At 37.5% G+C, this 26,480-nt stretch overlaps 2 protein-coding genes across 3 annotated transcripts in view; one reads left to right on the plus strand and one right to left on the minus strand.

Moving 5' to 3' along the window:
* Window positions 1–15,374, minus strand: part of MTBP (MDM2 binding protein) — a 30,622-nt gene extending 15,248 nt beyond the window's left edge. Inside the window, exons 1-15 of the mRNA XM_027452648.3 lie at window positions 15,234–15,374; window positions 13,804–13,884; window positions 13,227–13,300; window positions 12,988–13,133; window positions 12,450–12,508; window positions 11,363–11,507; window positions 9,794–9,908; window positions 9,123–9,257; window positions 8,268–8,362; window positions 7,042–7,114; window positions 6,085–6,202; window positions 3,499–3,672; window positions 2,234–2,347; window positions 736–900; window positions 15–108 (exon numbers count right to left, since the gene is read on the minus strand). Coding sequence (XP_027308449.3) covers window positions 15–108; window positions 736–900; window positions 2,234–2,347; window positions 3,499–3,672; window positions 6,085–6,202; window positions 7,042–7,114; window positions 8,268–8,362; window positions 9,123–9,257; window positions 9,794–9,908; window positions 11,363–11,507; window positions 12,450–12,508; window positions 12,988–13,133; window positions 13,227–13,300; window positions 13,804–13,884; window positions 15,234–15,303 — 1,658 coding nt within the window. The 5' untranslated portion in view covers window positions 15,304–15,374. The remainder of the gene's footprint in view (window positions 1–14; window positions 109–735; window positions 901–2,233; window positions 2,348–3,498; window positions 3,673–6,084; window positions 6,203–7,041; window positions 7,115–8,267; window positions 8,363–9,122; window positions 9,258–9,793; window positions 9,909–11,362; window positions 11,508–12,449; window positions 12,509–12,987; window positions 13,134–13,226; window positions 13,301–13,803; window positions 13,885–15,233) is intronic.
* The window catches only part of MRPL13 (mitochondrial ribosomal protein L13), a 32,566-nt gene continuing 21,442 nt past the window's right edge, over window positions 15,357–26,480 (plus strand). For both annotated transcript variants that reach the window (XR_011807354.1, XM_027452649.3), the window contains exons 1-4: window positions 15,357–15,495; window positions 16,909–17,032; window positions 20,863–20,956; window positions 22,200–22,260. Coding sequence is in view for 1 of the 2 variants with exons in the window: in XM_027452649.3 (XP_027308450.2) it covers window positions 15,469–15,495; window positions 16,909–17,032; window positions 20,863–20,956; window positions 22,200–22,260 (306 nt within the window). In the remaining variant the exon portion in view is untranslated. The remainder of the gene's footprint in view (window positions 15,496–16,908; window positions 17,033–20,862; window positions 20,957–22,199; window positions 22,261–26,480) is intronic.

Below are 26,480 nucleotides of genomic sequence, written 5' to 3' on the forward strand. Positions count from 1 at the left end.
TATTCAATTATTACCTCATTTTCTGCTTGATTTTTTCAAAGTTTTCCAAATTCTGAAGAACATGCCTTTCTGGCCAGTCCAATGGATTCAACTCCATTAAATCAGATTCTGCAAGAAAACACCCACCATGAAAGCAAAACCATTACAGTTTGCTCATAAGAATCAGGATGCAATTTGTCTCCAAATGCAAGGTAATTTATACCATCAACCACAGAAATACTAGATTTGTGGCTCTCAAGATTGTTTTTTTCTTCCCTTGTCACCAGCTATGATCCTACAACTACGCACATGAACTTTACAGGATCTAACTCTACAAAAATGAGACAGAGAGGAACTGGTCATACAAAAAAAAAAAAAAAAAAAAAAAGAATACCAACATTTTCCTTGAAATACAGGAGAGTCAAGAAAGAAAAGACGCATGCTTTCTTAAGATATTTAAACACCTGCTGTACCAGAACGTGGGTAACCCGTAACAGGACTAAATAATAATGGCATAAAGAAAATCAGCTTTGTGCTGTGGTCAAAAGTATTTTCTGAATATTTTTTTGGTCAAGAAAAAGAAAGGAAATAGTTAACACAAGGGTAATTTCAGTTTGAAAAAAAGCCTAGAAGGCTATTTTAGTTCTCATTCCCTTCCCCACCCCCTTCTGTTATAAGACTTTCATTCTTCTGATAAAAAAAAAAATTGAAAGCAGGTTTGAAAACACAGAGATCTTTTTAAAGAAAGATACGTACCAGAAGCCACAGTACATGACTTAGTTTTATTGGCAACCTTCTGTCGAACAGGTTTAGGAAGACTAGTGTCGCACAGGTCCAAAAAACATTTTCTTGTAAATTCTAACAAGTTTTTGAGTTCACCAGCTGAAATAACTGGAGGTTGCTTGGTCAATTCCTTTCTCTCTATGAAAGGAAAAAGGAAGAAAGGAAAGCTGCTGCATTTGTTCAGTAACAAAGAGTAACTGTAGCCTGCTTAAAACAAATAAACAAATGAATAAAACATTTACTTGACATTAACAACATTGTTTCCTTTAGCAAGGTGCAGATGGTTTATTCCATAGACAAGTAGAATTGCTGAAACTACACGTGAATCACCCTTTTAAAGGTCTTAACTTCTGTATATGTGTATTTCCCAGTACCCAGTTCTGAATCCTCCAGAGATTAACATCTGGATTTGCTGATCTTAAATATGAAAAGCTCCAGTCTGCAGAGCCTCCTACAGGAGGCTCACACCCACCGCATAGCTATTTGTACTGCTGTTGCAAGAACGTGGCTTCTGTATAACTGATTGCTTTTTCTGGGCTCTTTGGTCAGAATATTAAGAGTCAGGTCATTCTGATATGATTTAGGATGACTACCAAATGCCAGCTGCTGCTATCCTGTCTTCATTCTAATGGAAATGGGTGACCCACCCATTACAAACTAAAACACAAGCTCTGAGGCACCCCCAAGCTCAGGGTTATAGTATAAAGGAAACCTAGAATGACTGAGGGGGGCATGGTGGGAGGCAGACAATAAGCACAGATCTTATTTTCCTTAAGCTGGTGTTCTGTTAATGATAACACACTTAGGTTATCTTCGTAACATGCCATTTTCAACAATCTCTCAGATTTTTTTTTTTGTTTTAATTGCGTTTCTGAGTAATGGATTTAGATGGAAAAAGTCAGGACATTCAAATTACTTCTCTGCAAAGTCATGAAAATCAACAAAAGATGACCTTTTGGTCGGGTTTATCATGATCCATCATTCATAATAATAACAAATCCCCAGTGCATTCTTCCCCTCTGTTAGTCAAGACTTTTGCAAGAAAGAATAAATCAACAACAACAAAACCCATAATAATCATTTTTGTAAAAAGGCACATCCAGCAGTAAGGTTTTTTTTGTGGAAGAGAAAGCATTAAAAAAAAGCATAGAAAACCACAGAATTATTCTGAAATATTTAACGACCGCAGAATTATTATGAAACTATGCTCAAACTTCGGGAATATCAGTGTAACAAAGACCCAGTAAATGAAAATAAAGTTCAGCTTTCTCTTTTCCCCAATATTTAAAAGGCATTATCTGACACACAATCATAGATATGCTGAAAAAAGTTTCTTCTTTAAAGCTTCATGTTTTCCTCACAAACTGACCAGCTTACCTCAGTTTTGTAAGGAGAGCAATCATATTCAATTTGAAAGAGACTTTTTTTAAATACTTATTTGAGAACTTTCAGTACACTCTCCATTACTTACTTAGATACTCCTTCAAGGCAGATGCTTGGAGACAAGACAGTTTCTTTTCCCTTTGTACAATCTGCTTTCCACAAAAATGTGGCAGAGACTCAATAAAGTCAGGAATAGGAAAGCCTGTGCAAATTAGGAGAAATCTATTATTAAGTGTCTCATAAGACTTCGCAGACACCAGGTCATTACCTCTCAAGAAAGTTTGCAGGAAGACACAAACACACCAGCTATACACATTTCATAATCCACAGAAATAACTAGATTTTCAAATACATCAAGTTTTATAGAAAAAGCAGGAAATTCAATTAAGACACTAGGAAGATAACTTGATATATATGACTGGCCATCAGTTTTGAATTTCTGTACAAAACCAATGTAATGATAATGCAGTTAACATGACTGACACTTTTAAGGAAGGTAAAAAGATCATCAGCTTGATATTAGGAAAAAAAAGTTTTCTCCCAACATATAGCTAAGGACTTTCAGTCTTCTGACATACTACTAAAGAGATTTTAATTAGGACAAATAGTAACCAATCAGTCATATCCCATACAGATTTATTTCAACAATAAGGAAACGAGAGGATACAGGTTATTGCGTTCTTTTCTTTGTCAGTTATTGAGAGCAAATACATGAATTTGCAGAGCTTTCTAATACACGTAGTAATAACAGGACAGCTACTCGAAGATAACTGTTCATGTACTTGTTCTTATCTAGTGGAGCTTCCAATCATCTGCTAGCTCATATTCTAACCACTCTGTGGTAATATCTGCCAGTTATCTGAAGACACGCTCACAAAACTCAGCTTGTCTGCTTGCTTTGTAGCTTTCATTTTAAATCAATGAAGTAGGTTTGTCAATAGATAATTGATTAGATTTTAGGCGTGGGCTGGTCAGTCTTTACACCAACAATGCATACCTTTTAAGCTTAAAGGTTTTGTATATTTGATTGCCATTCATATTACCTTGACTTCCCTGTACAACAAACATTTACATTGCTGTAACCACTGACAGTTATGAGAAATGACTGACTACAACTTTAAGCAGTTGATTTACAAAATTCAGTAATAGTAAATACTGTGAAAAAATGGATCCTACTATTTTTTTGAATTGATTTGAAAAAATATTTCTGAAAGAATTTAGGTATAAATATAGGTATATTCATCAAAATGTAATTTTCTTCCTTTTAAGACACATTGGAATGAATAAAGAGAACATATATATTTCAGTAGCATTTGCCTGTCTTCAGGCTCTCTTAAATAATTAAATACTTACTTGACTCTGTTTCTTCTGTGTTTGTCTTTAGCTTTCCATTTACTGCAGCAAGAGTGGCCATACCATTGATTTGGATAGCAGAATGAATCAAGGTTGCTTTACATCCTCCAGAGCCATTGCCTTGTAGCAAGAAATAATATTGGCAAGATTCTCCTTTCAGTTCAATTTCTGGAACTTAAAAAAGAATTTAAATTAAATTAAAAGAAAAAAGAAACACAACCAGGACATAAGATGCCTTCTTATGGGTGTTCCACAGTTTAAAACAAGCCATAACACCTCATCAAAATTCTTTAGCTTGCTCTCTTTTGTGAGAAATCTCACTAACAAAATCTCTCTAAGCTTTTTAGAAGACACACTATGCATAGACTATACTTACCTTTAAAAAAAATAAATTATTTTTTTTTGGGGGGGACAGAACGCAAATTAAACAAGCTACAGAAGCAGAGATGAGTTAGATTACATTGCTGGCTTTAAGCACATTACCTGCACAGAACTTCTTTAAATGCAACATAGGCCAGCTTCCTACTGGAGGCTACAAAGTACATCTGGCAACTGAAACCATCAACCAAAATAAGGTTTTTAACAGAGCTTAGTAAAAGGCAACTCCCCTGCAAAGATACATTTCTACTACAGAACAAGGTGGTGTTGGGGAAACAGTGTGCCACGTACACAATGATAGAGTAGGGTATTTAAAAGGTGCATTTCTGCATATGCAGATTGAAACGATAGTACGTGTTCTCTGAAAGAACATACATCTGTAGAAGAAAGGAAATAATGTATGCCTTCTTTCCAATAGTTATTCATTTTTAAGTTTCACCCACTGCTTTACAGTTCTCATGCAGTCTATGCACAAATAAACACATTTTATTTTTATACACAGGCATACACTAATTACTTTTTAAAATAAATTCATGTAGGACTTGACAACATTAAAAGGATGTTTTTGTGATCTTTTGATGAAAAAAAAATGATGGCATATTAGTAATGTAGAGATTGAGAGAATTAAAACTTCTCAGTGTACTAAGTTTTAAAGTTCAAAACAAGTTCCTAAAATATCTGCAGTACTGTCTCAACAAATAACTCAAGAAGAGGTCGAAGCTTATTATTATATACTTCTGTTAGTAACAAACAGAAAACTTTCCACTATGTAAGCTAGAGAGGGAATGGAACAGAGAAGTCCCTCTACCAGAATATATAAATCAAGGAAAGAAAAGAAGAAAAACAAAAACAGAACTTCACTATAGTGCTGTTCTTCACTCCCCTAGTCATTTAAATATTTCTCTTTCCAGGTTGTCTTGGCATCTGAAAAGTCGATTCCTCATGGGAAAGTTTTTTTTTATTCCTCATTTTAATCTTAATGGGTATTTGAGAACTAAAAATATGAAGAATTACACCTCCCACAGATTGGAAAGATTACTGTTCACAAATCCTTAATATAGTCAGATTAGTGGCAACCACTAGAAAAGAGTTTTCAACTTACCGAATGAATATGTTTAAATATCCATGTTTTTCCTACTACTGAAAATTTTGCTCTAGAAGCTTAATGTGCAGAGATTAGTTTGATCTATAAACTACCAGCACCCAATCCATAGAATTTAATTCCTTGCTTTATTATTCTGCTCTTCCTAATTCCTCTTAATTTGTTTCCTGTCCCCAAACCTCCAAGAAAATCAGCCTTTGCCAGCCATCCACATCTATTTGTTGCAAATTCTACCTTTGGTTGCCAATAGAAGAGGTCACAGCTGCTTGGAAAATGTGAATTATGTATTAGAAGACCACAAAAGCACGTAAGAAGGCAGAATGCTACAACTTACCCTGTCTTAGATAAGTACTTTAAGCATTGGGCTATCACCAAGCTTCTATTCAGCCTGATGAACCTAAGTCACTACTTGTACAATGTCTCCACTTGCAGGGCAGCATGCAGTAGATTCTCACCTAAAATACTGGATGATTAAGAAACTCCATCCAACCTTGATCTGCACTGATTCTGTTCTCTCACTTCCTGAATGAAATTTCTAACCACTAGCATGTTGTGTAATAGGAGTTGGCTTCCCTCATTATACCCCACTGAGGAAGAAGCAGCCTCAAATTCTCAAAGCACTATATTAGACACATTGGGTCTCAGGTGAATGGAGGCATCCAGCCTTTCCTGATGTTCTGTATTTTCCCTGGAAGAGACTGAAATTAAATGCAGGTGCACTTAAGAACCTCTGGAACTGAGATGAGAAGCACTTAAATGAAGTGCATTGGATTTCCACCTGCAGAAGCACCATCTGTGCCCACAGGTTGTACAATCACCTCAGAAAAAGCATGTGGAAGCAGGATCTTAACTGATGGACGAGACACAGAGATGGTTTAAAGGAAATGCATTGATTCCCTACAGCTCACCACAATGTTATTTTCAATTTTCCTCTGCAACTGGTATGCATAGGCCAACACACATTCACCAAAAACTTTTGGGCAAAGATCACAATCACTGACTTAATTTCATTGGAGGAAAAAAAGGAAACACAACTTTATAGAATATATACATTTTAAACACATATACACATAAAATATACTTGTAGCTGTCTTTGTTTCACTTACCAGTAATGTTCTTAGGTTTCCTAGCCATATATTCCTTCCATTTCTTTGTACTCAGCTGGGCAGGGGATGGGATCACTATACTGCTTACATTACATGGCAATGCAAATAAAGCTCCCACCTAAATAATGACAGCAAATATAAGACAAGCAATATTACTGAAGCCTACTTTATATTTCATTTTGAGCCACTAATTTGGCACTGTTTCAATTGTACTTCAATTAAAAGAGAAGCCTGTTTATTCTATGCTTCTTTTATTCACATCAATGGAGATGGAATACCATCTGACACGTAAGCTGTAAAAACTGCTTGTTTTTGCTCCAATTGAGAGAAAACTAACTGTTGAATCACTTATTTTATATATAAAAATGCTATTTATGACATTAGTATCAATATTTTCACATTGCAAGCAGTTTTGATTAGCACAGATTTATTTCATAAACATTACAAAACTTTCTTTACATTGTTATAAGCATTCAGGAAGAACATTTTAAAACTAGTATTGTAGCTATGAATAATACTCTAATATCTGGAAGAAAAAGGTAGGCTTGTAAATGTTTCAAGAGTTCTTATATAAAATGAGAGTAGAAATGCAGAATGCACATACAAAATGAGAAATCTTACTATTTCAGACTGCTTTTTTCATTTTATAAGCTGCGTGAAGAACTGTCTTTTGCTAAAGAGCAACTGAATTATTATAATATGGAAATATCTGTCATAGCACGAATAAAACTAACAACATATTTTGGAAGATTGAAATTTCGCTGAGGTAAAGAGAAACCATTCAATGGACTTAAGAATTGTCAGGACCTGTACAGCATGTACTTTTAAGTCATTTGCTTTTAGTATACTGAAAGAGCCCACTTAGAGACAAGGTATTAATATATTATTTCTGTATCTTTTACGAGTAATATATAAGTCTTTGTTTTCCTGCTAAACTTACACAAAACAAAACTTTACCTTCCCAGATAGAGAAGAAATCTGATCTAAAAGCAACGCGGATGTCTTCTTGATATTCTTTCTTGACAGGCTCCTGAACAGAATAGGTTAAGGAAGGAAGCTTACCTTCACAACGAACTGTATGCATTTGTATTTTATAAACCATGTTACCATCTTATTTCAAGTAAGGACTGTAAAAGTATAATATTTAATACTTAGTACCACAAAATATATTAAGCTCACCCTTCGAGACAAAACAGTACACTTGGAGATGCATAAAATATATGATGAAATATACTAGTGACACCTCTCATATAAGCAGACATTAACAAATAGTTATATTTGTTTTCCAGTACAAAAAAGACAATCATTTCCCCTATGAGGAAAGGCTGAGAGACCTGGGTCTGGTCAGCCTTGAGAAAAGAAGACTGAGAGGGGATCTTATCAATGTTTACAAATATCTTAAGTGTGGGGGATGAAAGGATTTGTCCAACCTTTTCAGTGGTTTGTGGGGACAGGACAAGGGGCAATGGCCACAAAATGGAGCCCAGGAAGCTCCACACCAACATGCGAAAGATCTTCTTCACGGTGAGGGCGATGGAGCACTGGGACAGGCTGCCCAGGGAGGTTGTGGAGTCTCCTTCTCTGGAAATACTCAAGGCCCGTCTGGACGCCTACCTGGGCAATCTGCTCTAGGGAGCCTGCTTTGGGTTGGCCCTGCTGATCTCTTGAGGTCGCTTCCAACCCCTACAATTCTGTGATATATTCAAGTTATATATTGGCAGGGTCATACAAGCTAAGCTACTATTGTAACATCAAGACTAGTACCCGAAGTTTTAAACCAATATGAATACAGTTTGAAATACCTGCAGTATACACAACTCAAACCAAAATTCCTCTGCCATACCTCGCCTCAGATTCTGCAGATTCTGCTTAGGGTTTTTTAAACTTACACACCAATAAATATTTCTGTTCTTCCCCACAAATAGCATATCCATCAGTAGACAAATTATATGTGCAATAATATAAAAACAAAAGCTGGTTATTGTTTGTGTACTTTACATTTCAACATAAAGAAATTCACTTATGAAGACACAATATATGACTATTTCAGCAGGCTGGTATGAAATGAATCCTTGCTACTCTTCATGTGTTGTTTAGATAGTTAGATAGTGATCATATTCTTTTTGCTATAAACCATTATCATTAGTAGGTTAGAACCTTCAAAAAAAAAAAAATAAGGATACAGCTCAAATTCCAAATCTGATACAAAAAAGGACGGTAGTTCAGAGAGGACAACCATCTGTAGAAATTCTAACGCAGGACCATAGTAATGAAAAACCTGAAATGAGATCAAACACAGAATCTGTAACACTATACATGACATGATCTCAGTAAAGCTTCCTCGTATGTTTTGCTGGACATATGTCTTACAGGTACGTCTTAAAAACATGTAAAGGAATAAAAAAAGAGAAATAGTTCACCATACCATGTTACATAATTATGTAAAAACAGGGAAGGTATTTAATTCTGCTTAATAATACTTGCTTCTTAGAATTCCAACCCTGTTCATCACACAGGTTGTTACTCTTACCCAAATTCAAAGAAAAACAAAATCTATCAGGACCAGTTAAATGCAATCCCAAAGGCGCATATTTTAACAGTGAAAATAATAGTCTGTTAACTGATGTCAGTTTCCATAAACAAGAATTTTTGTTTTCATCAACAAATGCAGAGTTCCCATTATATTTCTACTTCCAGGGGAAAACATGAAGCAGTAACAGTAATTTCCAAAAATCATGTAGTTCCAAAATGAAATTCAAAAGTTTAAATAAATACAGAATTCAAATATTAATTACATATTTTAAGCATTAAGACTGAATAAAGTTTAAATTTCTACTTTAAAGTAATTTTGGTATCACATTACTTAAGAGCAAACATATTTTTAAGGACCCATTTTATGAGCACATGTTAACAAAAGAAGTATTCCTCAACCTTATGCAATCCTTACTTTCATGTTTAATTTTCAGTTACTACTTTTCTCAGGAAGGTAAATCAGATGAATTCTGGTGGCTCAAAGAGCCATCAAGAATAAGACATACCTCTGGCAAAGCATCAGTATTCCTATATTGCTGCTCTTTTTCAAGAACAAAGCAAGAATTTAAATGTGAAGTGCTGAATGGCTTTACTGAAGTGCTCTTCATACAAAATTCTGGAAACCTGACTTCTGATGCAAACTGAAAAAGACAATAAAATTTAGCCAGTTACTTATATTATTAAACAACTACTATTAGATTTCTTTTCACCTTAACTGCAAAATTAGGTAAAAAGAAATTGGATTTAGGTAAACAACTACTATATCCAAAACCTCAACACGAGAAGTGTAAACAAAGTCTTTCAGAATCACAAGCCTTTCTGCCTTTGCAGAAACACTAGATATGTTCTTGCAACAACGACTGATGGAGCTATATGATAATGATTTGTGATAGAAACAAAAAATAAAATCTAATTTTGAACAAGAAGTTCTAAGGCAAATATTTCAGACGAGAATGCCTGAAGTTCACATTTAGATGCCTTAATATCATTTATCCTTTTACCAAGCAAAAAAGCATATTTTTCCTCCCACTACTCAGATGCATTGAACGAAGTATTTACAAATGTAATCTCTTTATATTAAATTTGCAAAACCAAATTTGAATTAACATATAAAATGCAGTGTACTACACATGGTATAAATGATATACAAAGATGCTTTAAAAAAAGTTTTTTTCACCTTTCTTTCCCATATCTGAATCTTTCCCCTCCAGAGTTCTTTGAAATCAATAATATTCATGACATTATCTGAAGATACAAAGTCTGCCGATAGGTAGTCTGCAATCTTTTGCCAGCTATTGGAAAAATAAATAAAAAGAGAATTAATCTTCCTGAATTTAACATTACATATTATCATGCAGTGCAATTTGATGGAATCCTGGTTCAGACTGTAAGTGAATTGTTCGTATCCTTCATGAACGTGGCAGCAAAGAACTTTGTCAGACAACTAAAACCTCTTGCAATGGCAAGCTGTAGGCATGACAGAGTAAGGCTGGCTGCCAGAAGCTGAAGCAGAGTTAGGTAGCCATCACTGGGGCTAATACTGGTCCATCTAGGTGGTTTTTAGTTAGCCTTATAAGTAAAGAGGTGTCTTCAGTATAATTATTAGCCAAATGCTGGGAGAAGGAGGGAGGGAAGGAGGGAGAGAAAATAGCCAGCACCCATAGGTCCCCTTAGCTTTATCTTTTGTGAGAAACATCAGCACCAGCAACACAACAGGAAAAGAAAGTACAAATTTTCATCAGAAAAACTGAATGCCCAAATAGCCTCATTATACATAAAAGGCAGCAGAAAAAAAAAAGTTCAGTCAAAAGCTGGCTGCACAGAAAGACATCTCTGAGCACTGAGGTGAAGCATTTATGGAAGTCACTGCAATCACTTTATCTTCCTCCATATATATTAGGAAGCACTGTGTTGGTGGTATACTACTGATTCTTACCAAGGACCAAGCATTCAATTGTTTCATTTAATCAGTTTTGTTAATTTAAGATTAAGCTCTACCACATAATTTGCGAAGCAGTCTTGAATCTTTTGGGTGGAAGAAAAAAAAAAAAAGGTGGACAATGCCTTGCCAAGATATTAAATACCCACACAATACTGCACAGGAAAAAGTAAAAACAACCATGGTCTACATCAGACACATCATGGCCTACTTCTATCAATCAGGAGAGGACAGTAAGAGATTAACTTCTATGTGACTTAATTTCAAGTTGAATAGTTTTGGGGTTAAAGCTCTTCAGAAGCATACAGGAAGTAATTGAGCATTTATATATCATTTTTCAAGAAGAGACATGCCAGGAACCATTTTTTTTTTCCTCCATTAAATGTAATGATGAAGGTTACTATTTTTGAAGTCAGACCAGCAGATTTACATATTTGGTTTTATAAAAATTGGAAAACTACGACCAATGCAAGTTAATGCATAGCACAGTACGTCAAACCTTCAAAACAGGGTACACACACTAAAGACGTTAGTGACGTAAAGGAAAGTGAAAGACATTTTATTTTCTGCTCTCATCAGAGCAGGTACTTCAGAAGGCTTGGGTTTTATGCCTGCCTCTGCTGTTAGGACATACGTTTACAATAAATCAGCATGGGCAACTCCTCTCCTCAAACAATAACAGAAACAAATCTATGTATTTGCAAAGAATATATGTGAAGTACTAAATACGTTTCAGTGTTTTCTTTTAAAATATCCAAACACAAAACAGGAGTGACCTTGTTTGTAGACCTAAAATGAACAGCATACCCTTTAGAGTCATTTGCGGCAATGGTGATTTGCGCAGAGTGCCATTCTTTCAGGTGTTTCAGGGCACCAATAGCAGGTAAGCAGTCTTTTAACTTGGGTGCATCTCGCTCTACTGCCTGTAGTATCACATCAACCATTGCTCTTCCTGTAAAAACAGTTATTTACGACTTAAAGTAACATTATTCAGTAAACGATTCAGTCATTAGAAGATAGAAAAATAATGATTATCATTGACTGAAATGAAAAGGGTTTAAAGATCAACTTCAACTACTTTTGGCAATATTTAAAACACTTTTCACACATATTTAGCTCATCTTTGTTCCTCTTGAATTAACACAAAATAAAATTAAATATTTTGTCATTTACTCACTCACAGCAGTTCCTTCTCTCCTTTCTTACTGAAACCTGTACTGATAAGAGTCCTGTCTACAGTACAGTTGTGCTGTTTACCTCCTTTCAACACTTCTAAATAGCTTGTTTCTCATTCTTTCCACGTTCAGTTTCTTTGCTATTCTAACTCAACTACTGCAACATTATTTAACCCAAACACAAAAGGTGATACCCATCTCCAGTTTACAAAATCTGAATCCAATGTTTCTCATCTATTTTCCTTCACAACTTCTTGGCTCTTACCTGCTAACAATCAGCTGTAACATCAACACTTTCAATTTTATTTTATTTCTTTAGATAAAAAACTTCTGATGGTTGTCTGTTGAATTTTGCTTATTGTCTATTACTACTTTAGTGTCATTTCATATGGAAAAAAACATTACATAAATAACTACCTTAATCACAATTGAAATGCAGTCTTCCAAAAAAAAAAAAAAAAAAAAAAATAATCAGCAAACTATTTCCTAAACTGATCTGCAAGGCCAATCACGCTCAGGTTAATTAAACTACTTGCAAGATCTGCAAACAAGTTAATTCAAAAGTTAATTCAACCAAACTATTATCCTCTGCTTTTAATTGTGTGTGTGTGTTTTTTTGTTTTATTTTTCCATTTGACTATGACTTTACCAGCTGAGATTTTAGACAAACAACTAACAAGATAAATTCCAAATTAGATTGCTCTTTTAAGAAAGGTTACCTGGGGCAGGCAGCTTGTCAGCTAACTGATGCAGGCTTTCTGCAGCTTCATCATAAATGCTGAAAATGAAGAACAACATAGTTGGAAACTAAATATAAACAGCCATTTAGAAAGAAGTTACAAGTAATGAATGCTAACTGATGTAAATAACTTATCTTTAAAATTCAGCACAGACTTAATACTAGGCAATGAACTATACTTATCTCCCCTTTTACTGAGGCAGAAATAAATTCAAAACAATCTGCAGTAAAATTTGAAGTAGGATTTCAGACAGCCTGCTTTCCCTTAGCAAGGGAAAACTGTCAGATGTTAGAATAATTGTTCTGTTATTCTATAAAAATCATCTGTAGCTAAAAAGAAACAATAACAATTAAAGCTATGTTAAACAAAGAAATACCTTCAGTAGTAGGAGGGGATTGTTCGTAGTTAACTATATGCTTGGTAATAACTTTTACTTGTTGGATTTTCTCAATTCCCTTGGGTTATTACTGTTAAATGTCAGCTCACTATACTTCAATAAAGATAACAATATGCATACTCAGTCATAGACAGTGACTCCCTACTGTTATTGTCTTCTTCCTCAAAATTATGTATGGCTCCCAGACATTCATCAATACTTGTTTGGAGAGAGTCTTCATTATTCTGTGTGTCGGAATTTATTTCCTCCCAGTCAGAAGTGCAGAACTAATAAAGCAAGAAGAATTTGGAACACTACAGTTTTAACTTGCACTAGGCAGAGAACTGTGGAACTTACATTATGAAAAAAATATTTCTTACCTGATAATAACCACATATAACATGACTTGCAAAATACCATTTCCTTATGCCTGGGATACCAGCCAATGAACATGCTGAAAAGAGACACAACAAGGATTTAAAATAATCAATCCACTACAAACTAAATGTACTAAAGCAGATCTTCAGAACTCCATTTTAAGATGATAAAATGATTTAATAAATTCTCATGGTGTGGCGTTCTGAATTGCTACCCAACAGACAAATAATGCTTCCACTGAAAAAAACATAGATCACAGGAGTAACAAAAATCATAGGCATGAAAATATCAAGCTGCATGCTGACATGAGAAACAAGCCCTTTTCTACTCTCAGTCAGTCTTAAAATAGATTGAAATTTGTCAGCCTTTCAAAACACTTGTCTTTCATTTCCAGTGCCTGGTATATTTAATCATCTGGTAACAGCTGAGCTGCTAAAGGAAAATCAGTTCTCCATAGAAATGGTAGCAGCAAGAGCAAGAGAAACTGGATTTCCTCAAGTTTCTGATTTGTTTCATGTAAATAATAAATTTGCCTAGGCCAATTCCTTGACAACATTTGGCATATATTACTGTGCTTACCTGGGAATGTCCTTGCATCTGTGTTTGTAGATGAATTACAGTTTTCTTTCAGAAGTTTATAAACATTTGCAGCAGTCACAGCTGGAAAAAGAAGATTTTCTTAAATCCTCTGACTTCCAGAAGGTAAATCTTGCTTATTGCAAATGCAGTTTAAAGTTCAGTTTAACATGAAAAGTTTTGTTTAAAACAAGTGTCAAGTACAGATTTGTAGGAGTCTAAAAAGACTAATATAAAGTTCTAGTTAAACTACTGGATATATAGATTTACAAGCTGATGAAATGGGCTGATAAGAACCTCATGAAGTTCAGCAAGAAGTGCAAAGAACTGCACCCAGGAATATACAACCCTGGGCACCAGGAAATGCTGGGGGGCAGAAAAGGACCTGGGGGTCTTGGTGGACACTGTATTGACCATGAGCCAGCAGCGTGCCCTTGCAGCTAAGAAGGCTAATGGTATTCTTGGCTGCACTACACAAGCACCATCAGCAGGCCAAGGGAGGTGATCAGCATTGGGGAGGTTGCACCAGGACTGCTGTGACCAGACCTGTGCTAAGTGATACGAGAGAGACCTGGACACACTGGGAAAAGTCCAGTGGAGGGGCACAAAGATGAGGCTGGAGCACCTCTTCTACAAGGAAAGGCTGAGATAGTTCAACCTAGTCAAGAAATGGCTGTGGGAAGATCTTATCACCATATATCAGTATCTGAAAGGAGGGTGCAAAGAAGACAGAGCCCAGCTCTTTTCAGTGGTGCCCAGTGGCAGGACAAGAGGCAATGGGCACAAACTGGAACATTGGAAGTTGCCCTGAACATCAGGAAGCACTTCTGTGCTGTGTGGGTGATCAAGCACTGGCACAGGTTGCTCAGAGAGGCTGTGGTGTCTCCACCTTAGTGATCCTCAAAAGCCACCTGGACGTGGTCCTGGGCACGCTGCTCTGGGTGTCTCTGCCTGAGCTGGGGTGGGACCAGGTGGACCCCCAGAGGGCCCTGCCAGCCTCAACCATCCCATGATATCTCTAAAATCTTCTAGTTAGCTAACATCAGTGTTTTAGCAAAACTCAAATAACCTAAGTTTCTGAAGGCGTAAGTCGTTAAAGCCTTCTGTTCTGAAAGAAAAAGATCTTTATCACGGTACTAATCCTGAAAACCTACCTGCGCACAGACCCTAGACCAGAAAGCATAAAGAAAAAGTCTTCGAGAACAACCCCCGAGGCGTCTGAGGCAGGGGCATCGCTTAAGCGGGTGAAAGCACACGAACTTAAGGAACGTATCTCTAGGACACAGACTTCACGTGCCCCAGGAGAGCCGTACCGACGCTAATTCCCCCTCTCCAGCCCCCACGATGGAGGCTCCCGCTCCGTGCCCTGCCCCGCGTCCCCCCCTCCTCGGCGGCAGCCCCCGTTCAGCATCGCCCCCCCAGTGCAGCGCTACCTGCAGCGGGCTCCGCACTGCCCTCAGCCCTGCGGTCCCCCCAGCTGAGGAGCAGCACGTAGCGGTCCATGGCCGGCCGAGGACGGACAGGGAGAAGGAGACGGAGGAGGCGCCACCACCATCAGGGCTCCGAGCAGCCCGCGCTGCCCGCCCCTGCACCGCCCCTCGCAGGGCGATGTTTCCGCTTCCCGGGGCCGATGGGCTCCGTTTCCCTTCCCCTTGAGCCGCAGCGGCCATGGCCAGTTACACCAAGGCTGCCCAGGTGAGCGCGGGGCTGGCTCTTCAGGCGAGGGGACACCGCGGTGGCCACTGCCCTCCGTGTGGCGGCGGGCTGCTGGCGGCCGCCATTTTGTGGGGGTGAGCGGGTGCTATGGCCGGGCACTGCTCGGCTGGCCTGGGCGCTGCTGGAAGGAGCAGGCAGTGCCCGCTGTGGGGCTGCTGGGGAAGGGAAGGGGGCTGAGAGGGACAAGGCTGCCCGCCTTGTAGGCACGTAGGGTTGTTAGTAGGCACAGAAGTGTGTTTAGGTGTTGCTCAGGCAGCCCAGAGAGGCTGTGGATGCCCAATCCCTAGAGGTGTGCAGGGCGAAGCTGGATGGGGCTTTGGGCAGCCTGATGTGGTGGGAGGTGTCCCTGCCCATGGCAGGGGGGTGGAACTGGGTGGGCTTTAAGGTCCTTTCTAACCAAAACCATTCAATGAACCGTTTCAAGCAGTAAGTGCAGCACAGTAGGTCTTAAAGGTGCAGGATCAGGCTGTCCCTGTGCGCCGTAAGATGAGTCAGTGGGGAAGACCGGTGTGGCTGAACAGGGAACTTCTGCTGAGTGTCCAGGAGAAAAAGAGAGTTTGTGTCTGGTGGAAGAAGGGGCAGGCAACACAGGGAGAGTACAAGAAAGTTGCCAGCATGTGCAGAGAAAAAATCAGGAAGGCCAAACCACTGTACAAGCTCAACCTGACCACTGTGCTTAAAGATAACAAAAAATGTTTTTATAAATATATTAATGGCAAGAGGAGGACCAAGGAGAATCTCCATCCTTTACTGGATGCAGGAGGGGAACGTGACTACTGAGGATAAGGAAAAGGCTGAGGTTCTTAATGCCCTCTTTTCATTTGTCTTTATTAGCCAGAGCACTTATTCTCAGGGTTTTTAGCCTCCCGACCTGGAAGTCTGGGTTGGGGAGCCAAAGACCTCATTGCTCTCTATAACTGCCTGAAAGGGTGTGGGGAGCTGGGGGTCGGCCTCTGCTCACAGGTAACCAGTGATAGGACCAGAGGGAATGGCCTCAAGTTCACCAGGAGAGGCTCAGGCTGGAAATGAGGAGACATTTCTGCTCAGAAAGAGCAGTCAGGCACTGGTTGCCCAGGGAGGTGGTCCCTGGGGGGGTTCAAGGAGAGGTTGGGCGTGGTGCTTGGGGACATGGTTTAGTGGTTGACATTGGCGGTAGGGGGATGGTTGGACCAGATGATCTTGGAGGGCTTTCCCAACCCTGATGATTCTATGATACAATGTCTAGCACTGTGCTCTACCCTAATGCTACATGACAGGGGGTGTTTTTGAATATTAGTATTTCTTATGATGCTTGAAATGTAAAAGAATGCATTGATCAAATCAGAGAAGCTAGATTCATTTATGGTAGTGTGTTCTTTTCCTATATTAAGTACCACTTCTCTTTCTCTTTAGCAATGGGCTACTTTTGCCAGAGCTTGGTATCTCCTAGATGCAAAGATGCAACCACCAGGAAAAATAGCAGCTGCGACTGTAATCAGACTTGAAGGCTGGCATAAACCTATTTATCATGCACTAAGTGAGTATTGCAGTACACAGAAGCATTTTTAATGTATTTTTCTTTTAATTTCATTCTTAAAAAACAGTGCTTTTTACAAGGTTGCATTTTTCAGTTTGTAAATTATAAAGGGTTCAATTTCATTTCCCGTGTTTTCCCTTCATACCTCTCCAGAGGTTTAGGTCATTGTCTTTACCAATCCATATAAAGCTTGTTACTAATTTGTTATTCAATTTTAGTATAATTTGTTATTCAATTTTAGTAGCAGAATTATGATGGAATTCAGTTGCCTCGGTTATTTTTTTTAAGTTCGAAATGTGTTTTGTTGCACTGATTTTAAACAAAAATTTAATCCACAGTGCATGTATTGAAACACCAATGTGATTCTTGATTAGATTTTTCTGAACGCTACTGTTCAGTAGTTGTACAGCACCACAGCACCTTGGAGCAGTTCTTCATTCTGAACAACGTGCAAAAAAGTCCTGTGTGTATGAGCCAGGAGACACAAACTGGCACACAGGAGGTTCCCTTTGAACATCGGGAAGCACTTCTGTGCTGTGCAGGTGACAGAGCACTGGCACAGGTTGCCCAGAAAGGCTATGGGGCCTCCTTCCTTGGAGATACTCAAAAGCCATCTGGACATGGTCTTGGGCACCTGGCTGTAGGTGTCCCTGCTGGAGCAGGGGTTTGACCAGATGGCTTCTGACCTCAGCCACTTAATGACAATGAGACTAGAACCTGTCTGATTTTGAAATAGGAGACACAATTATTGATGAAAGATATTTTCTTGATCAAATGAAAAAAAAGCCTTGCTTATCTACTGTTTAGAAGATTCAGCACTAAAGATACTTTGCTTGTGATCGGTAACACCATAGTGCTCGTCTCACTGTGATGAGCATTTTATAGATAATAAATGATGATCCCTGTTCAAGAGACTTTACTGAAGCATAAAGAAGCATTAAGCTTTGCTCATACATGTCTAATGTAAACACTAAAATTATACTTGATTTGATTGTCATAATAAAAGGTAGTATTTGTAGGTTTTGGAAGATATTGAAAATACCCAAATACTGCTATTGCAAAACTTGCCGTATCCACAAGATGTCACTGGAGTCTAAGGATATCTAAAAGAAAATAAAGCAGATGGAGGGAAAATTCTTTTGGCTGTCCCATGGGAAAGTTCTTTGATGGTTTTATGTTCATGAAGTTATAAAATCCTGGAAAGCCATTTCAAGGATAACTTCATTCGGTCTAAAGTATTCTATAAATCAGTACCAAATGCATTACACCTGAGATTGATAGATTACTACCAGTGGGAGACATTTGATACTCTTTAAGGAGGCAAAGGATGGATGAATTTATGGTTGGTGTGCTCAGCATGTCTTTCTTTTTTCCTAAACTAACAACAAATATTTTAGCATCTGAGAGATAAGAGTTCCTTAGGCAGAATAAGATTGTGAGGCATTTTGGTTTTCTGGGTTCACAGGCACCTTTCCGTAAAATCATCATTTATTTATTGTTTTGAAAAATATCTGGAACTGAAATTAAGCTGTGGGTAGGGAAAAGAAATAAATACGTTTTTATGTACGTTTATTTTCTGTTTTAGGGATAATCTTTATTTATTCTCCAAAGTGTTGGACTTTTTAGATGTTGTCAGGCCTTAAAAGGTGATACAAGTCTTGTTCATGAGATTTGAATCTGAATTTTTTTGCTTTCTTCTGCACCTTCCCTTCCCTCTCTTCTCTTTCCCTTGCATTCTGTCTTTGCAAACAGCTTCACAGTAAGGAACCAAAAATAGTGAGCTAGGTTTTTCAAAAATTGTGTAGTCTGGTTCTTTGTATTGAATCATAAGCAAGTGTAGGCAAACCACTTGTGTTATTTGGGCAGGATTTTCTACACGAGCAGCTGTTCTCTGCATCCTCAGAGAAGACTAGGTTAGATGGAAACGCTCCACAAGCCAGATCTGGCCCAGGTACTACTCTCACTTGCAATGTGAGCTTCAAATGGCTCGAAGCAGCAGCTCAAACTTGTCTTGTAATGAAAGAATTGGCAAGTAGGTTGTCAGTCTTGTGAGCTAACAGTTGATGGTGTCTACCTTCAAAGAGCATTTCGTCCATAATTGAAACGTAGGAGGAAAAATGCACTTACGTGAAGCCTGTGTTTTTATTGTGAGGTAGGAATTGCTGGAAAGTTACAAACATTCAGTGATACAGAATGGAATCCCTGAGCAGGTTAGCTTCATTTGAAGAGGTGTAACATTTACATTGTACATAACAAGTAGCATATGCTATAGTGTGAGAGAATACCATGGCCTTGGTTTTGTGCATTTCTGGAGAAAACTATAAAAGAGTAATTTTGAATATTACATCATAACCTGAAGGAAGAGTTTTCTTGAGTAATCTTTTTCAAAAGTAGGATGCAAGGTGTGTTTGTGCAGCTGGTAAGTATTTTTGCTGTCTTCCTACTGAGAGTGGGTGTCCCCGAGGTGATGGAAGCAACGCTGTTAAAAGACAAGTGGAGACTAATGTATTAATTTGAAATTCTGAATTCTGTTCATCAGTTTGGTCGACTATAAAAGAACAGGTTGCAGTCATTATTTGGATAGGTTAGTTTTTAACTTGGCTGCTTCACGTTGTTTGCAATGGATTTATCAGTGTATAGAATTGTTAATTCAATATTATTCAGGTGGAGAACTTTGGGCAAAAATTTCCATAGATGAACTTATTCTTTTCGTTTCCCAACAAAACAAAAACAAACAAACAAAAAACAGCAATAATAACAACAACAGCAACAAAAAAGACACAAAATCCAATGTCAACTTCCTGGCAAATGCATTTAGACACAGTGTTTTAGAACAGATCTGTCAGTGGTGAAGATGATAAATATCAGAGAAGATACTGAAATTGTGTTCGAGCTTCAGCTGTAGTTGAAAATAGAGCAGTAAAGGAACAGAAGATTAGAAAATGGTAGAAAACTTTAACCAATCGAAGTTTCACACCTTATTTATTATATGCTCATGTGAAAAATGAATATTCTATTCAGTTCCTTCTTTGTGTAGCTGCTTTGTAACCTACTAAGGAATGCTGTAATCAAAGGAGTTTTCAAATGCTTTTATTCTAATATTGTGATGCCTAAGAAGGTGAACTTTGGACAAGTCATTTTGCAGTTGATTCAGTGGGTGGTTGGTTATAGCTTGTACAGCTGATCACAATTACTTCTAAAATGAAAAACTCAATTTTTTCATATTTTCAACATATTTTTTTAGACAGTAAGGGTTGTGTTAGTACTTCACTAGTAAATAAGATCAGTAAAGTAACTATTCCTGGCAAGGTATTGCTGACAGAACATAAGGCTTTGCAATTAAAAAAATATATATATTACAACAAACAGTTGCTGTTAGTACAGGAACCAGTAAATACATGTCTGCTGTAACAGTCACTTTTGCTTGATTGATGAGAATGTGTTGGGGGGGGCTGATGTTTTTTTTTTTCCCCAACAGAGTTGATTTTTATTTGAAATCTCTTTGCATCTTAGATACATTGAGCCCCAGGCTGTAGTTCTTTAGTAGAACTATTTTACATACCCAAAGTGTTCAGTCCTGTGGTAAACATTGGTAGTGTTTCATAAGAAAACTAAAACATTTAGGATTGTTGTTTAGAGCTTACCTTTTTTTCCTGAATATTTAAAACAGGTTCATATGCAGCATGTGTTGTGTTGACTAAAATAAAATACTTGCTCCTAGGCCAGGCAACTGGATCTTAGGTGAATGTATATACACCCTTTGTAGCTGTTACTTTGGTTGGTTATTCCTGGGGTTCTCTTAATATTTTCTACTGCTTTCTACCTTGTAGGTGACTGTGGAGATCACGTTGTCATAATAAATACAAGACACATTGCTTTTTCTGGTAACAAATGGGAGCAAAAAGTATACTCTTCACATACTGGGTAAGTCACTGTATAGTGATGAGCTGGTGGTAAATATAATGTCACTTTCTTAAGAGTTGCAGTCTTTTTAGCATGTTGTTTCAAAAGGGAACTGCAACTTACCTGTTTGTTTTGTGCTCGCGTCTGTTACAATGTTTAAAAGTATGCAAGACTTTTTTTTGAAGTATATATTGTTAGGGAAATAATCTGATTTAGTCTGTTTTAGCCATGACAATGGAGTAAACTGACAGATTGGGTAGACCACATTATTTTGTGTGGAAATTAAGCGAAGATCATGACTACTGTATCTATTAAGCAGTAGAAGGCTTTCCTGTTTATCTGTTTAAGATGTATACAGATGCCAACTACAATTACATTATCCTATTTAACACTTGACACCAAGATTGATACGTTCTTGAGTCAAGGAACCAAAGAAAAAAGAAAATGTCCTTCGTGTTGGATATCAGATTTAAATTTCTCCAAATAACTGGAAAAACTGGTAAAAAATGAGATACTCTGAAGATGTACTGATGTATACAGTAGTGTATAGGATATTATTTTGTCAGATACAGCTTCTTTATAGATGGAAGTACAATAAACAATTACAGAATAAACAATTACAGCATGGATCAGTTCAGTCAAGTAAGAACAGTCACTCCTATTTTATGCTGTGGCAACACTAGATAATTATTCCCAAAGTGTTAAAATGTATCCAGTTGGGAGATTATTAAATCAAGTTGAGAAAGCTAATTTTGCTGGTATTGATGTTTCAGTCCCGAAGTTCCTTTGAAGTTCCTTTTTTGAGTTGCTGAGAAGTTCTCATCAGAGTTAATGGAAATTAAGTTTTTTTTCCTCCCCTGCTTGTAATGACTTCTTTAAATTTTTCAATAAGAAAGTGAAAGCAATTGTGCAATTAAAGAAATACTTAAATCTGTACAGCTGCCTAAGTTGACAGTTCTAATAATGTTGGGTTTATTTTCATTTCAGTTAGGCTGATTCCTAATAACGTAATTAAATGAAAGGAATCTGTTTTACCTGACATCTGTTTGCTTTCTTGCACCATTTAAAGTATATGCTTAAATGTAAATTAGTGCAACTACACCATTTCACTAAGACTAAGTAGGTCAGGTTGATGGTGGACTTGATGATCTTGAAGGTCTCTTCCAACCCAGATGATTCTATGATGCTAAGATACTCTGATATTTGTGTTAACATCATGCTTGAGCATATAGCACTAAGCCTGTATGTTTCGTTTCTTCTCTAGTTATCCTGGTGGTTTCAAACAGGTGACAGCAACTCAGCTCCATTTGAAAGACCCAACTGCTGTAAGTGGTTTGTGTTTTTTCTTTTTCATTTGGAAAGTAGGTGTGTTTTCATTTAATTTGTTCCCCTAAGCAGAATGGGTTACTCCTATCCGTGTTAAATGTGATTGTGAATGTTTTATTAATGGGGCTTGGCTTGTTGACTGTGTTCTTGGACACAGCGTGTTTTGAGGGTCATATTGTAGGTCGTGAATTTTTGTGTTTCATGCATGCTGTCCAAATGAGCAAATCAGGTTCATTTGCTTTGCCCATTTTTGACTGATTCACTTGCTTTTAGTTTCAAAGGTCTGACCTTTGTTATTTCCAAAGTGACTCAGCTTAGACTTAGCTAAGCAGTGCTTCAGTTTAACAACCCTAGCAGATTAAGAGTCAGCAAGAGTAAGGGTAATATTAAAAATATTAAGGATAATATTAAAAAGTGTTAGAGAGTACACCTGCCTCCTTTTCCCGTTAGAATTCAACTGTAGGTTTTGTTAAATGATTTATTTATTTATTGAGATCTTGTCTACAATGCTGTGTATTCATGGTCTATGAGAGGGTTTGAAGTGGTGACTACATTGAGCTTCAGCTCAATTTAGTAAATGTCTGTATTGGATCATTATTAATTCTGCTGAACAACAGTGTTGTTGTTACTAATTAAAAAAAATAAACAGTTTTTGAAGTTTTGACTTCAAATACTTTGCCTTGGGTCACCTTATATGTAAAATATTAAAATACTTCTTCCTTTTCTTAGTGAAATTGTCTGCTGCAAAATTATTGGATTTTGTCACTGATGTTTTTAATCTGTGATTCAGATAAATTTGTTGGGATAAATTTGTTTATCCCAAGACTTTAATTTAAAAAAAAAGTCTGCCGCAAGAATTTATCTACTTTTTTTTATATATATTTTATTTATTTAAAACAAAATGGTGAAATAATTAAATCTTGCAGTTCATTAATACTTTCTACCTAGAATTTTTACAAAGTGCTTAAATGCTTTTAAGAAACGGCTCTAACACAGTTATAATTCCTTTGGGTAGTTCCACGTCTGAAACATTCTCCAACTTTTTCCATTTGAGCTTCAGACAGAAGCTATGCACTGGGAGGCAGTGTAACACAACTTGTTTGTTAGGGCCTGAGAATTAGATGTTCTATAAATTACCTACTGGCATTTGTTCTGAAATACCTCTTTTCTTGCCAGACTCCTAGATGAATTTCTGTGCAAACAGAGGAGGATTAAATGCATTGCCAATAACTAAAACATGTTGGACAGAGATTCGGCAAATGGTGATGTGGCTCAGGACTTGGTCTAATTTAGCAAGAGAAACTTTTTTTTTTTTTTTTTTTTTTTAAATAAAAAAGCAATTCTGGATAGCTCTCAGCAATTAACTCTTTAATTCTGTTGAAGTGCTTGAATGTCCCTATTAAAAAGTAGTGGGTGGTAATTTGGCAGGATATGTTCTATATGTGCAGCGGTCACAGTTTTTGGCTAGTAAAGGTTTTTATGGCTAGAAATATTTGTTTACTGTTTTGGTGTGAAATCTACTGGGATACAATAAAGATGGAAATTAGGGTGGTGATTTATTAACATGTTTTATTTTGGGAATCACGGAATAGTTTGGAAATAGAAGGGAAAGACCTTAACGACCACCCAGTTCCAGCCCCCTGCCATGGGCAGGGACACCTCCCACCACACCAGGCTGCCCAAAGCCCCATCCAGCCTGGCCTTGAGCACCTCCAGGGATGGGGCATCCACAGCTTCTCTGGGCAGCCTGTGTTAGTGCCTCACCACCCTCTGAGTGAGGAATTTCTTCCTAACATCTAATCTAAATCTCCCCTCTTTTAGATTAAAGCCATTACTCCTTGTCCTATCACTGCACTCATTCTTTTTTAAAGACCTATCTATATAACTCAGTACTGAAAAATAATTACCATGCAGAAGGCCAATGTCTAGCTGAAGCATCATTTGGTTCTTCAAAATACCATGGAGACTTAGGTAAACTACATTGTTTTCACTTTTTTGAATTAAAAAAAACAAACTTTTTTTAATTGTGATAGATCCAGTTGCTGAGAGGCAGTAGAACTATACAGGTTGTAGGAAGTTGAATACATCTTTTTCTGGAATCAGTCTTCATACTTTAAAGCATTGTTTTCATCCTGGAGGCTAGTACTTCTTTTCTGCCTGTGGTCCTGTTATCTCCTGCTAGCTCATCCTGATGGCTCTTCATTACAGGAGTCAACATTAATTTTGGAAAAAGTATCATTACAAAAATTAAGCCATTACATTCTTGGGAGCAAATTAAAATGGCTGTAATGAATAATTTGATACAAAATGATGTAATTTATTTGCAGGGAGGACAAAAATCTCAAGTATAGTTGTTGGAATATAGACATGTTTATGGCATTATTGTTAAATTATCATCCTTGGTCAATTCCTGTTTTTTCATAAGGAGGAAGACAAACATGATGATCATCTGATAATCTCACTTAACATAGTTCGACCTCGTTGTATTTATCTCATTAACTTTGGACCTTATTTTTTTTCCCCTTATGCATGGTAGTTAGTGCTTGAGAAGGATTTGTACTGAATTTTGAATGTGTGTGTATATGTTGGTTTCTTAAATATGATCATAGGGTGATTCAGGATGGAGGGAACCTCTGGAGATCCCTAGTCCAACCTGCTGCACTATTGCCTTCTAGGTCAGGTAGGGCTGGTGGGAGCTTACCCAGCCTGGTCTTGGAAGCCTCCAAGGACAACCTCTCTGAGCAGCCTTCTTCGATTGCTCAACTTTTAAGTTGAAAAGAATAAAGAAAAAAAAAAAAGAGGTCTGTGTAGTTGATGTTCCATGCAGGACTTACAGTTCTGTGTGGATTGTGCCAATTTTTTCAGCAATTTGGAAACTTTTGTTTTTATAGAAATGTACGATTCTTGCCAAAAAGATATCAAAAGCAAATATTCTAGCACGTTTTTGCCTTTAACACCTTTGAATCCCTTTGGGAGGTGTGGGGAAGGGGATGTCTGTGAATTTCTATAAAAGTTCCACTGGTTTCAGTTGTCTGCTCTTCTGGAGAATACCAGGGAAGAGCCCTCCTTTCTTAGGCTTGGCCAGGCTGCTCCATGCTCCAGGAAGTGTTTAATAAAGAAAAAACAGCTTCATGTTTCAGCATTTTCTTTCTCTCTCTAGGATACAGTGTCAATTCTCAGACAACCCATAGACTAAGGTATTAAACTTGTTCTCTAGGTGCAGCAGAGCAGCTTGTGGCCATACAAAATAGTCCCTCCCTTCATCAGAGTAATACAGTGTTAATACCTGTATGGTACAGACACTACTTTAGGATACGTGGTAGGTACAGCATTAATTTCCATTGTAAGTTGCTGAAATCTCATCTGAAAGGTTTAGTGTGCCTCTTCCAAGGAGTCTCAAAAATAAAGGAAACAGTTAAACTCCTTTATTTGAGGCACGGGTGTCTGGAACGCATAGACATTTCGTGTTTTCGTTGTTTTTAATAGAACTTGAAGCAGTTTTGTTTAGCTGGGAAAATGCTAATAGGTACAAGACCAACATTTTCAAAATTAGGCATCTAAGTAGTTGTATGGGAAGATAAGAGATCATGTGTACTTTTTTTTTATTTTAGCTGTCACAGATATGAGAGGGAACAAAATATTTGGGAAAAAATATCTGGAAAAATCATAAGATTTTTAGTTAAAATGCCTGCAGAATATGTTGACAGATTTAATATGCAGAACCAGATAATAGTCCAGTCAGGATAAAATTTCCAACCAATTTCTATTCTATTTCAAGTTTTAAAAATAATCAAAACTTGGCTTTAATTTTTTTTCTTATTTAGTTGCGACAGAAACTCCCTCAGAAAAGAAAGACCATGTTTGGCTAATACCAAATACTTGGTGAGAGGCCTGACCTCTGCAGCATTCAGAGGCTGCGTTGCCTCTGACAAAGAAATAATGAGCAATAATTACTTGGGAGGAGCGGCACCTGCTAAGGCAGATTATGAAGCCAGGGTCGCTCTGCAGATGCACGCTGTGAGGAAGCCTCGGGGGGTGTCAGGGTTTGGGTTTGTTCAGCTGCTGGCCCTGGTCTGAAGGGGCTTAAAACATTCCCATTCTCCTCTTGAGTGCTCTTTAGCAACCACTAACATGTATAGGCTTGCTGTTACATCTGCATAATAATGTTCTGAAGAAAAACTCGACAGAAAATATGTTTAAACCTTGCTGCTGCTGTTTG

Source organism: Anas platyrhynchos, chromosome 2, assembly GCF_047663525.1.
Source record: "Anas platyrhynchos isolate ZD024472 breed Pekin duck chromosome 2, IASCAAS_PekinDuck_T2T, whole genome shotgun sequence".
In the NCBI taxonomy this organism is placed as follows: domain Eukaryota; kingdom Metazoa; phylum Chordata; class Aves; order Anseriformes; family Anatidae; genus Anas; species Anas platyrhynchos.